The following is a 13,192-nucleotide window of genomic DNA, read 5'->3' as shown; positions in this document are numbered from 1 at the left end:
GGTCATAATTTGTCAAATATGGCATTCCCTCAGTGAAGAGAGATATATACGAAGTAGCAATTTTGAAAACAGTACTGATGATTTTGCTTCCAGTAAAGCCAGCAACTTACAAGTACTGTTGTGGCATAAGGAAAATATTTCAACTTGATGTGAGTTTAAGATGTATATATATTTAAAAGATTTTTCAGACAATTAACATTACGGGAGAAATTTACCTTTTATATTAATAGTGAATGAAATAATTTTCTTTTTCCCTTGGGGCACCTTTAAGTCTCAGTCTTGTCCCCAAGTCTTCCTTCCCACTGGAGGGTCACAGTATCAGGCAGATTTCTGTCCGGACGTTGTCTTCTATTCTTCCAGTCATTTCCCATATTCAGGTAATTTGGTAGCATTAAGTATGCTTTACCTATAGCCACAAGTACCATCAGCTTGGAGTTTTCTACGGAGGATTCACTGAATTGTTTGCAATCCAATCTGAGCAGGGGTCATCACTCTAAGGATCTTGTCCATCATGTATCTCAATTTTATGGTGAGGATCACTTAACAATCTATGAGTCCTCTTGGACAGTTAAATGCGATTATTTTATAATTATCAGAATTATTAATTTTGTCAAGCACAGTTAGACTCTCAGTAATAACTACCACTTGATAATTTCAGTTTGCTTCTTATGCAAAATAATCAGGATACTTTGTAAATCGCTCAGCTTATCGAGAATTTGGAGGGAGACATTAATGGAAATAAGAGATTTGTAACACTGAGGTATGAAACAACAAAGGGACAGCTTGTGTTAGAGGCAAAAGAGGGAAATAAGTGAGAGTTCAGTACATGCAGTGGGCTCAGGTGTTTATGCTGTGGATGGGAGTGTGGAATCTGACCTTCATTATTAGATTAGTTCATTCACATAAAGTCTTAGCAGGGGGCTCTTGGAAAGGAGAATATTAACTCATTTCACTATGTTAGAAGGATTAAGTGAGTCCCTTTAGAGGCTGAGGAATTTGTAGCTGTTGTCACTGTCATTTTTGATGAAGACTGAGTGTCTGGGGAATTTGTCTGGTGAAAGTGTTAGTGGCTCAGTCGAGTCTGACATTTGGTGACCCCGTGAACTGTAGCCTGTCAGGCTCCTCTGCCCATGGAATTCTCCAAGCAAGAATACTGGAGTGGGTTACCATTTCCTTCTCCAGGGAATCTTCCCGACTCAGGGATTGAACCCTGGTCTCCTGCATTGCAGGCAGATTCTTTACCATCTGAGCCACCAGGGAAGCCTGGTAGGTCCTTGGTAATTAGGTTCACAGTATAACATTTGTAACATTTAATGAGTAAACAATCCAGGATGGATGTGCCATAAAAAGTGAGGGTAGCATCAGGGAATGTGTTCTTTCTCCTCAAATAAACACCAAGAATGAAATAGATCCTAAGGAATCCTTGCCATAAACACAATACCTTGGTATCTTCTTATTACCATGTCACAGACTGAATGTGTGTGTGTTCCCCAAATTCATATATCGAAACCCTCCCCCTCGAGACTCCCTGATGGTCCAGTGGCCAGGACTCCATGCTCCCGCAGCAGGGAGCCTGAGTTGGATCTCTGGTCAGGGAACTAGATCCTGCATGTGGCAAGCCAGACTTCCCATGGCCCAAGTAAAAATCCTGCATGAAGCAAGGAAGATCCAAGATCCAGCATGCTTCAAATAAGACATGGCCCAGCCAAATAAGCACATAAAATAAATATTAAAATAAAATTTAAAAAACCCACAGAAACCCAACCCATCAATATGATCCTATCACAAACTGGAATATTAGGGAGATTGTTAGGGTTCAGCTCAGTTCAGTTCAGTCGCTCAGTCGTGTCCGACTCTTTGCGACCCAATGAACTGCAGCACGCCAGGCCTCCCTTTCCATCACAAACTCCTGGAGTTCACTCAAACTCATGTCCATCGACTCAGTCATGCCATCCAGCCATCTCATCCTCTGTTGTCCCCTTCTCCTCCTGCCCCCAATCCCTCCCAGCATCAGAGTCTTTTCCAATGAGTCAACTCTTCCCATGAGGTGGCCAAAGTACTGGAGTTTCAGCTTTAGCATCATTCCTTCCAAAGAACACCCAGGAATGATCTCCTTTAGAATGGACTGGTTGGATCTCCTTGCAGGCCATGGGACTCTCAAGAGTCTTCTCCAACACCACAGTTCAAAAGTATCAATTCTTCGGCGCTCAGCTGTCTTCACAGTCCAACTCTCACATCCATACATGACTATTGGAAAAACCATAGCCTTGACTAGACGGACGTTTGTTGACAAAGTCATGCCTCTGCTTTTGAATATGCTATCTAGGTTGCTCATAAGTTTCCTTCCAAGGAGTAAGCGTCTTTTAATTTTAGTAATCAATAAAATTAGCTATTACTTTTAATATCATAATATTACTGTTACCCACATTAAGATCAGGATCTTTCGGAATCATTTCATTCCCTGTCATTCTAGTTTTTCTGAAGCATCTTCTCATTACCCAAATGGATTTATCAACTACACAGATGCTAGGCAAGGCTGGTCTCCTAAACCCTGCCAGAAAGGGTTTGTGTTCTAGCAAATGGGGTTCTGAGTGCCCGTCTCTCTTCCTTCTCCGCTTATACTGATGACATATGGATTAAAGAAAAGGAAAATCAGCTAGCTGGTCTTACAAAGCTGAGAGCAGGCAACTGACTCAGGACTTGGCCTTCATTGAGCTTCTGTAAGAAGCAGCCCTGTCCCAGTCTTTCTGTTGTTCATGTTGGCCTCATCCTTCCCCTCTGCCACAGCCTGCTCCCCAGCTGTGCTGCACTGCAGTTTGCTAACTCAGAGTAATACATCATTACCTCAGGGGAAAAGCCCTTCCCTTCTTTCATACTCAGGACATTGAGACTTACCCTTGTTTCTTCTTGCCCACAAAACAACTGTGGAAGTTTACTTTCTAGGAAAGTTGCAAAGAGAAACAAAAAAGAAATCTAACATCTTGAAAGCGAAAGAGATGCAGCCTCTCTGGCTTCTTTACTTCCCTTTCTTGTTCTCACCTCATCATGAAATAGAACCAGAGCAGAGGCAGGAATACCAACATTGTCCAATAAGTCACTAAGTGTGTATATAAAATGTTTAAATGAAAAATTACACTCGAGTAAAGGAAAGAAGGCTATTTCTTCTGATCTAGTGCCCCGGATCTCACTGCCCTGCAATCTCAGAGGAGACAGAAACAGAGGAACAGAGATGCCCAGTAGAATCAACTGCCTGAATCAATGACCGAATCTCATTAGATTCTGAGACATAAGCTTCCAAAAAGAGACAACCCCATCACTGAATCTCCTTCCTCCAGCTCAGAAACTCTGAGCAGAACAAGAGTTGAAGAGTTTAAGTAAAAGTGTTGAATAATAAAACCTATACTTGGCAAAGTCAATATTATTGATCTACCAAAAGGAAAATAATTGCAGTTGGAAACTCCTCCACTAACTTGCACAAACACACTTTTGCCCTCAGCATCTGAGCACTGCTGACACTTTAGACACCTGGGGACACGGGTCAGGAGAAGAAGAGGTCACCACTGAGCACTAGGGTCCTTCACACAAAAACTCCAGGGGAGAGGCTGGGGTTTTGGGAAGACAATTTATTTTCCCAACCAGTCAATAAGCCCTCCACAGAAAGGAGGTTTTCGAGTCCTCAGGATGTGGTGAGCCTGCCCTCAGGGAGGGAGAGAGTCCAGCAGGTGAGGAAGGGGACTGTCACTCCAGAGGACAGGGGTGGCTCCATGTGACTCTCCCTTGTGAGTGAGGTGCTCCTGGGAAAATACAATTACCCTGGATGTAGAGTCTCCTCACCCATGTTCCCTGAGTAGAACCAGGATTCTGGTGGGGGTATTGGCCCAGTCTGTGGAGGACGACAGGTCTCCAGCAAGAAAAAGGTGGAAAGAAGGGTGATGTCTGTAATAGTCCTGCCCTCATGGTTCCCTGAAGGGCAGCGATCTGCAGGACATGTTCTAGAAGGAAGAGAAATGTGGGAGGAATTCAAGGACTGATAATAATCAGCCTCTTCTCTAAATCAAACACTAAAGAAAACTCATCATTTGTTTCCAAGAGCTTAACTGCCAGACTGATCTGGTAAATCCCTTATATACGGAATCCATAGAGCAGACAGAGCCTGGCTTTCTAAGGAACCTAAGAGGGAAAAATGGAGCTTAAGAGCAAGCCAAAAATACATTCTTGGATGAGAGGAGAGCAACACTTATGCATGAGAGATAAAGGGCAATAAAGTGTGTAATTACAGATGTCCATCAATTCTGACTTAAGAGAAAGACTTTCTCATTTGATTGAAAAGCATCCATTTGGATGGACACATCTGAAGTGACTAGGAAAAGGCAAAATTAACAGTCTAGAAGGAAGAACATTTCTTTGACTGTCTTGAGAATACATAACAGAAAACCAAAAAAGGAAGAAAAAGTGCATAGAAATGACTAGAAAATGAAAATTACCATGTTCCCTATTTAATGGCCTCACTTAGAAAGCATGGCATCAGAGAACCTACCTCAAGGTTCTACCACACACTGTCTCAGCCAGTCCATTAGCAGCTGCGTGTTCCCCATGGCCTTCGTGCTCTCTCTACTCATGGCCCTGGTGCTGGTCAGTTATGGCCCGGGAGGATCCCTGGGCTGTGTCCTGTCTCAGAACCATGTTCTAATTGGCAGGAAGAACCTCAGGCTCCTGGGCCAAATGAGGAGACTCTCCCCTCGCTTCTGTCTGCAGGACAGAAAAGACTTCGCTTTCCCCCAGGAGATGGTGGAGGGGGGCCAGCTCCAGGAGGCCCAGGCCATCTCTGTGCTCCACGAGATGCTCCAGCAGAGCTTCAACCTCTTCCACACAGAGCGCTCCTCTGCTGCCTGGGACACCACCCTCCTGGAGCAGCTCCTCACTGGACTCCATCAGCAGCTGGATGACCTGGATGCCTGCCTGGGGCAGGTGATGGGAGAGGAAGACTCTGCCCTGGGAAGGACGGGCCCCACCCTGGCCATGAAGAGGTACTTCCAGGGCATCCATGTCTACCTGAAAGAGAAGGGATACAGCGACTGCGCCTGGGAAACCGTCAGAGTGGAAATCATGAGATCCTTGTCTTCATCAGCCAGCTTGCAAGAAAGGTTGAAAATGATGTATGGAGACCTGAGCTCGCCTTGACATGACTCTTTCTGATGAGGATGCCCCGTCATCCTTGGAAACTCACCTGGGGTCATTTCAGAAGACTCTGATTTCTGCTTTAGCCACCAAATGTGTGGAATTAACTCAGCCAATACATGTCTGTAGTAATAAGCACGTAGATATGAAAGAAATCAACTGCAGGGGTATCAATCCATAAGCTATGACCTCCCTGATGTTATTTATTTATTCTTTATTTATTTAGGTAATGGAATATTTTATTTCATCATATTTATATTTTCATATAAAAATGTGTATGTTTACATTGTATTAAAATTTAGAAGATATATTTCTCTATTTTATTAAAATTGTTATTTGGTTTATTTATTAAATAGTTATCAAGATAAATTTCTTGAGTTTTTATTTTGAAAACCTAAATCCTTATTTTGTCTTCAAATACCTATCACAAAATGGTATTTGTTCACTTTATACGGTGAAACAGTTCTATCACTTTCTAAGAAATGTCTGTCAAAAGGTGGAATTCTGAGAATCTTCTGTGGTGCAGTTCTTAGGACTCTGAGTTTTTCCTCCAGGGAGCCTTGGTTGAAGAACTGAGATCCTATAAGCTGTGGAGGATGCCAAAGAGAAAAAAGGTAGGAAGGAGATTATGAATTGTAGAAAATGGCTAGTCTTGATGTCACAGGCATAACTAATTTATACCCACTCGTTAAAGGCTGGTTGATATACGTATCTGAGGGAAGCAGTCACCCCCTGCGGGAAAGCTGAGGACACACCCTGCTGACTGGCTGCTCCTGAGTCCTGTTGCTCTCTCTCCCGCCTTCTCCTCAGGACTGCCTTACTGAGCAATTCACTCCCTTCCACAGTAACTTCACTGCCTCCACACACGAGCTCTGTTCTGTGCTGGTTTCTAGCTACATGGTGTAGTCAGAGTGGAAGCCCCAGGAAGAGAGCCCAAGTGAGAGGAGAGTTCTAGAAATTCCAAAACCTCTGAATCCCAGCTCTGCTATTTACCAACGGTGTGACCCTGAAAAGTCTCACAAACACAACAGGTCAGTTTCCTCATCTTTAATATGAGGACAGTAAGAGTGGTTTTCATACAATTACTGTTTGGATTCAGTGAGTCCATATCACACAAGAGGCATCACGCGCTCCTGGCAGAAATCATCAGGACAGTGAGAATCACGGAGTGGCTGCCCTTAGGGAGGAGACAGGACAGCTGCCCTGAGACAGTGCCTGCAGGGCAGCATGGAGAGGTGCTGGCCCCTGACAAAGGTATTTTCTTTTCATCTTGGGTGCTAGTTTCAGAGTGCTTTCAGTGTGAGAACCTTCCTTTGCTGTATGCTGAAGAGAATTCCAATTTCTGGGTTTCATACTTCTAAAAGCATTCCTATGAAAACTCTTTGAGAAAGATGAATTTGTAGAAAATACTTGCTCTAACATAAATACGATAATAGGGAAAGAATAGCGATCGCACATCAGTGCAGATAATCAAACACAAGCAGAGGCAGGAAGGAAAGAGCGGGAGCTGTGAAGGGTATGGTTCCGATCTCCAGTTCTGGGCTGTCCCAGGTTGCATCCTAGCTCTCCTTTCCATAAAATCCCTTGTCCATATTTGCTGGCAATGTCACCTCCTGGAGCCTCTGTTTTGCTACTGAAAGAACAAAACCCAACAAATGGTTCAGAAGCCAGTTTTACCTCTTCTCATACTAAAGAAGTGAGAAACATTATTAATGAATGAAGTGCTTGATTTTCGGCAACCTCCAAGGAGACCAACCTCCAAGGGCCACCTTCCAGGATTGCTGCTGCTAGTACCCTTGTCCCCAGGGCAAGCCACTTCTGAACCTCACTTCCATAAGAGACTCCAACTTTAGGAGGTAGGTCTGGTTCAGTCTCCTGTGGGGTCACTGCTCCCTTCCCCTGGGTCTTGGTGCATGCAAGATTTTGTTTGTCGCCTGCAAGAAGAGTCTCTCCCCCCATCCTGTGGAAGTCCTATAATCAACTCCCACTGATCCTCAGAGTCAGATTGCCTGGGGATTCCCAGTCCCTTTGCAGGCTTGCAAGCATGACATGAGGCTCAGAACCTTCACAACAGTGGGAGAACTTTTTTGGTATTATTGTTTTCCAGTTTGTTGGTTTCCCATCTGGCAGGTATGGCATTTATTTTTATTGTGCCTGAGCGCCTCCTGCGTCTCGTTGTAGTTTCTTCTTTGTGTTTGAACGTGGGACATCTCTTTTGGCGGGCTTCAGAGTCTTCCTCTGGATGGCTCTTCAACAGCTAGTTGCAATTTCGTTGCTCTTGCGTGAGGAGATAAGTCCATGTCCTTCAACTCTGCCATCATGAACCAGAAGCTAAGCCAAAATCTTGATATTTGACCATTTGAAATATGCTGAACTATCTCAGGCACACCCACCATATCTTTTATTCACCACCATGGACGTACGTGTGGCTGAGATTTGAACACGTGGTTAACTGCTGGAAATAGGTATGTTGTCTGTCTTCAAATAGTATGATTTTCTAAGAAAGATGTTAAAAATCAACATGTCAATCCGCTGCACAGAAAATATTGTTATTGAGGTACATCCAATTTCCCACAGTAACAAGTGGGATCATTTATAAAAATTGATCAACAAAGATCCCACTAATTTATACATATCATTCACCAGATTTCAACTTTTATTATCTTAAGAATTTCCTATCATCTGTATTTTCAAGATCAAAGTCTTTCTTTTCATTTTAAACACCCCTCCCCCTCACACATCCTCCACCAGGATCTTCTAACTGAGAGCCCCTTAAATGGGGGAGGAATTGACTCCCCAGAGCAGGAGCATGTCTCCATTTCCTATTCCCACCCAGCATCCTGCACAATGGTAGGATACTGCTGGTCCTCAGAGTTGTCAATAAAAGTGTAAGTATAACAATGATAAGCTTAAAAGGGTTTTACCAGTTAAACTGTTTGAAAACGACAATCTTTCTACATTTTTTGTTTTTATTTTCTGTGGGTTACTCTTGTCTTCTCAGGTGACCAGTATATTTGTTATACTGGGCATCTCTTTAGTTTTCCCTCAAGTTCCTGAATCATTTAGTCCAGTCGATTTTTCTGTTCTATGCTACAGTTTTCTCAGCTTTAAAATAAGGATATGAGAGTGGATACATGTGTACTTAGAGCTGGTTTACATTGTTGTACAGCAGAAACCAGCACAACATGGTACAGGAATTTTTCTCCAATTAAAATTAAAATAGGGATAATGAGAATATTGTACGCCATTCAATATACCATCTCATGTTATGTACTCTATATGATATTAATATAACAACTTACACAATTATCTTAAATGAGTAGATTATATAAAGCATCATGGACACATTAAATAGCTGTGAGAGTTGTTACTGTGTGTATATTAAGTTTCACCATTATTTCACGTCTACCCTAAAGATGATCATGCCATATCTGCGACTTGCTCAACTCAGTTTTTAATGCAAAAACTCTACCTCTGCAAGTTAGAGTAAGTTAATCTTTTCTAGTATTTTACAAACCATATCTACACATTTTGAAATTTTACTAGCAAATAAAATAGTCACATGACTGTACCAAGCACACCGCGATATTTAGTGGCATCAAATCAACATGCAGTCAGTGCATTTGGCATATAAGATGCTTATTGGGTAGAAAATCGTATATTAAGTGAAAATCTACATTATGCTGAAACAAAACTCATCTTGATTATGAATTTTAAAGCAACTTATCTATAGGAAATGACCTTTTAAAAAAGTTAATAAAACTCTCCAAAGCAAAACTATGGATAAATTCGAAAGCTTAACATAAGATCCTTAGATAAAGGAAATGAGAGGAAAAAAGACTTTGAAAATTGAGATTCATTATTTAAGGCAGCTACTGGGTCATAAATTTCTCAAATACGGCTTTCCCTCTATTGAACTGACATGAACAAAGAAGTAATTTTGAAAACTTTACAGATGATTTTGCTTCCAATGAAGCCAGGAACTTAAAGTTTTGTTTTGGCATAAGGAATATTTAGGCTTGGTGTGAGTTTCAGACTTCTTTGTACCTTTTAAAATATTTCCAACTACTTGAACGTTGCAGGAGAAATTAACCATTTATATTAAATAAAATCATTTCCCCTTTCCCCAGGGGCTCCTGTAAGTCTCTGTGTTGTCCTCAAGTCTCCCCACTGGATGGTCCCAATATCTAGATTACTGCCCAGAACGTAGATGCCTTTCCCCTTTCCCCGAATTAGTCTTTTTCCCCAGAAACAACCCGAAATCTGAAAACATGCCACAACATGCTCAGATTTCCAGCCCTCAGTGGCAGCAGAAACAGGCATCAGTGTAAACCGCTCTGGGTAAACCCTCTTCCCAGGAGGGGAGGATGGAAGCAGGGGCAGGTGCAGAAATCAAGTTCTAAGCGAAACCCCTGCAAAGCTCCCCTGGGCAGTCTGGCCCCCAAACGAGGGTTCCTCACTGCTCCTGGGGCCCCCCGTGCTCCCTGGGCCCCAGAAGCACCTAGCTCAGCTGCAGGCTCCTGCCTACAGGGACTCCCCGGTTCTCCCGGTGGATGTGGCACTGGAGTTCGAGGCGCTGGACCTGGACAGGTTTGCTGGGAGAGCAGGGTCAGTTGCTCTGTTACAGGGAGTGCTGTGGTGCCCTCCCGGTCGCTGGGGCGCAGGAAAGGCAGATTTGAGCATCTTGCTGAGCTGGAGCCGTGGGACTGAATTTCACTCAAGTGCTGATTTTGGGGGATTCCTGGTCTCCCAGAGGGTGGCAATGGTGATGATCACCATTCTCCAGGGCTGGAGAACATCACCCTCTCTGTCATCAGGGAAGGGGGTGGCATCTGGTGAGCTTGGTGATGCTGCAGACGTGGGGCTGTGCCAGCCTTTATCCAGCTGTTCCCTGCACCTTCCCCCAGATAAGATCTTTAAATAGGTCAGAATTGTCACTTTCTGCACTTTTCTCAATTTTGTCTCCACTGAAAAACTTTTCCCTTCTCTCCTGGGCATCAGAGAATGTCACAGCTTCAGTGCTTCTTTTGTGTTATTACACTGGAAGTGAAATATACTCATGGAAAAGTCTCAGTCCAAAAGGAGATATTCATCTACATGAGTCAACTCAGCTTGAAAGAAAAACCTGAGGCTCAATCTCTCTTCTTTAGTCCAAAAGAGAACTGAGAGCTGTGACTCCATAGTCTCTGTGACAGTTTTTATATTGCACCAATTTTTAAATTGCCACATCTCTCTGCATTTCCTTTCTAAGGGCCTAATACATGAGGTTTGAATTCTCCAGTTATTTACAGGTCTATAGCTCCTGTATTCTGGTGGTCTACAGATATTAGTGGCATAATAATGAACATGGGTTAATTCATAGCGTTCTCTTCTTTCTCTCACCAAAGTGTGCTGACCACACACACATATGTGACAATGTGCTTGGCGATGTGGATTCCAGGAGCGTGAGGAAGGGATGATGCTCCCTCCTGGGAGCAGGGGACAAGACTTTGGAGGCAGGAAGAGGAGGAAGGAGGCAGCACGTGCTCAGAGCAGCTGAGGGCCAGGACTCAGAGCTGATGAAGAGGAGGGACTGGGAGCAGCAGGAAGCTCTACTCTCACACAATCTGGGGCTCCCGAGTGCAGCCGACACCAGACTTCCCTTTCATCTTCTAAAACATCAAGACAACTTTAGTAGCAGTCACAGAGGACATCCTTTAATTCAAATAATGCAAAGTTTGCAAATTAGCCTGAAAATGTGGAACTTAGTGAATGATAGCAGTCTTTCACATCAATATAACCAATAGTAACCTCTTTATTCCACCCTCAGTCCAACCAAGAGAAGCTTTGAGGGCAAGTTCCTTAACACAGGCAAGGGTCTGCATGTTGAATCCCTACGTGTTCATTCTAGGAGAGGAAGTGCCCGCAGAATGGTGACGAGCCCAGGAGCCCAAGTTTCCTCCCTTTTGAGCAGGGCCTTGTACATAATGGAGAGAAATCCTACAGCACTTGAAGTTCTTTGCTGAGGAAGAGATTCTAGGAAAGTTGTCCACTCTCCTAGAAGTTTGATGTTTTGTTCCTGGTCAGGGAACTAGATCCTATAGGCCACAACCAAGACTTCCCATGCCACAAGTAAAGATCCTATCTGCGGCAAGGAATATGGAAGATCCAGCATGCCGCCACCAAGGCCTGGCACAGCCAAATAAATGCATTTAAAATTCTTTACAAACCCAAAGAAACCCATCCCATCAATGTGATCATATCACAAGGTGGGATATTAGGGAGATTCGGGTTACAATCAATAAAATTCAGTTATCATTTTTAAGAACATAATTATTTTTTACCAAGATTAAGATCAGGATCTTTTGAATCATTTCATTCCCTTTCATTCTAGTTTTTTCAAAGCAACTTCTTATTGCCCGGGTGGATTTATCCCAGATGCTCAGCAAGGCTGGTCTCCTTGACCCTGTGAGAGAGGGTCAGTGTTCTAGCACTGGGGTTCTGATTGCCTGTCTCCCATGAGCTCGTGCGTGTGACTTCTTCCTTCTCCCCTTATACAGACCACATATGGATTAAAGGAAAGAAAAATCAGGTGGCTGGTCTTACAAAGCTGCGGGCAGTCCACAGACTCAGGACTCGGCCTTCCTTGAGCTTCTGTCAGAAGCAGCCTCGTCCCGGCCTTTCTGTTGTTCATATTGACCTGATCCTTCCCCTCTGCCACAGCCTAGGCCCCAGCTATGCTGCACTGAAGTTTGCTAACCCAGAATATATCACTGTGTCAGGGAAAGCACCTTCCTTTCTTTCATATTCATGACATTAAGACTTACCCTTGTTTTCTAGTTGCCCACAAAAAAATTGTGGAATTTTGCTTTCTAGCAAAATTGCAAAGAGAAACAAAAAAAAATCTAATGTCTTGAAAGTGACGCAGCCCTTCGGGCTTTCTTTCCTTCCCTTTCTTGCTCTTGCCTCATCATGAATTACAACCAGAGAAGGAGCAGTGAGACGAATCCTGTCCAATAAGTCACTAAGTGAATCTAAAAGCTTAAGTGAAACATTACACTCAAGGAAAGAAGGCTATTGCTCCTGATCTGGTAGGCTGGGTCTCACCGCCCTGCTTTCTCAGAGGAGACAGACAGAGGAACAGAGATGCCGGGTGGAATCAACGGCCTGAACAAACGACTGTAACTCACTAGATTCTGTGACACAAGCTTCCAACAAGAGACAACGCCAGCACTGAATCTCCTTCCTCCAGCTCAGAAACTCTGAGCAGAACAAGTGTTGAACAGTTTAAGTAAAAGAGTTGACTAATAAAAACTGTACTTGGCAAAGTAGATATTATTTACCTACTAAAAGCAAAATGACTGCAGTTGGAAATTCCTTCACCAACTTACACAAACACACTTCTGCTCTCAGCATCTGAGCACTGCTGATGTTTTGGACACTTGGGGTCAGGAGAAGAGGAGGTCACCACCGAGAACTAGGGTCCTTCACAGAAACACTCCAGGAGAGAGGATGGGGTTCAGGAAGAGAATTTATTTTCCCAACAAATCAACAAGCCCTCCACAGAAAGAGATTTTGAGGCAGCAAGATGTGGTGAGCCTGTCCGCAGGGAGGGAGTCCAGCAGGTGAGGAAGGGGACTCAGTCACTCCAGAGGACAGAGGAGGCTCCATGTGATCTCTCCCTTGTGAGTGAGGTGCTGCTGGGAAAATACAATTATCCTGGATTTAGAGACTCCTCACCCATGTTCCCTGAGAAGAACCAGGATTCTGGTGGAGGTATTGGCCCAGGCTGTGGAGGACAACAGGTCTCCAGCAAGAAAATGGTGGAAAGAAAGGGTGATGTCTGTAATGGCCCTGACCTTGTGGTTCCCTAAAACAGCCACATGGACCTGCAGGAACGTGTTCTAGAAGGAAGAAAAATGTGGGGTGAGCTCACGGACTGATAATAATCAGCCTGCTCTTTATATCAAACACTAAGGAAAACCCATCCTTCGTTTCAGTGAGATCAGGAGCCACAGTGATCTGCTAAATCCCT

The 13,192-nt window shown here is 43.7% G+C and overlaps 1 protein-coding gene across 1 annotated transcript; it reads left to right on the top strand.

Annotated features, from left to right (window-relative positions):
* The first annotated feature begins 4,593 nt into the window (after positions 1 to 4,593).
* LOC138434589 (interferon omega-1) lies at positions 4,594 to 5,181 on the top strand. The gene has a single exon (XM_069579402.1). It carries the CDS (start codon positions 4,594 to 4,596, stop codon positions 5,179 to 5,181), a length of 588 nt encoding a protein of 195 aa, XP_069435503.1.
* The last annotated feature ends 8,011 nt before the right edge of the window (positions 5,182 to 13,192 follow it).

Source organism: Ovis canadensis, chromosome 2, assembly GCF_042477335.2.
Source record: "Ovis canadensis isolate MfBH-ARS-UI-01 breed Bighorn chromosome 2, ARS-UI_OviCan_v2, whole genome shotgun sequence".
NCBI lineage: Eukaryota > Metazoa > Chordata > Mammalia > Artiodactyla > Bovidae > Ovis > Ovis canadensis.
Note: the sequence above shows the minus strand (reverse complement) of the source record. Positions and strands in the feature narration are given on the sequence as shown.

Coding starts and splice junctions, on each gene's coding strand:
- LOC138434589 (XM_069579402.1), top strand. CDS start 4,594: ATGGCCTTCGTGCTCTCTCTACTCATGGCCCTGGTGCTGGTCAGTTAT.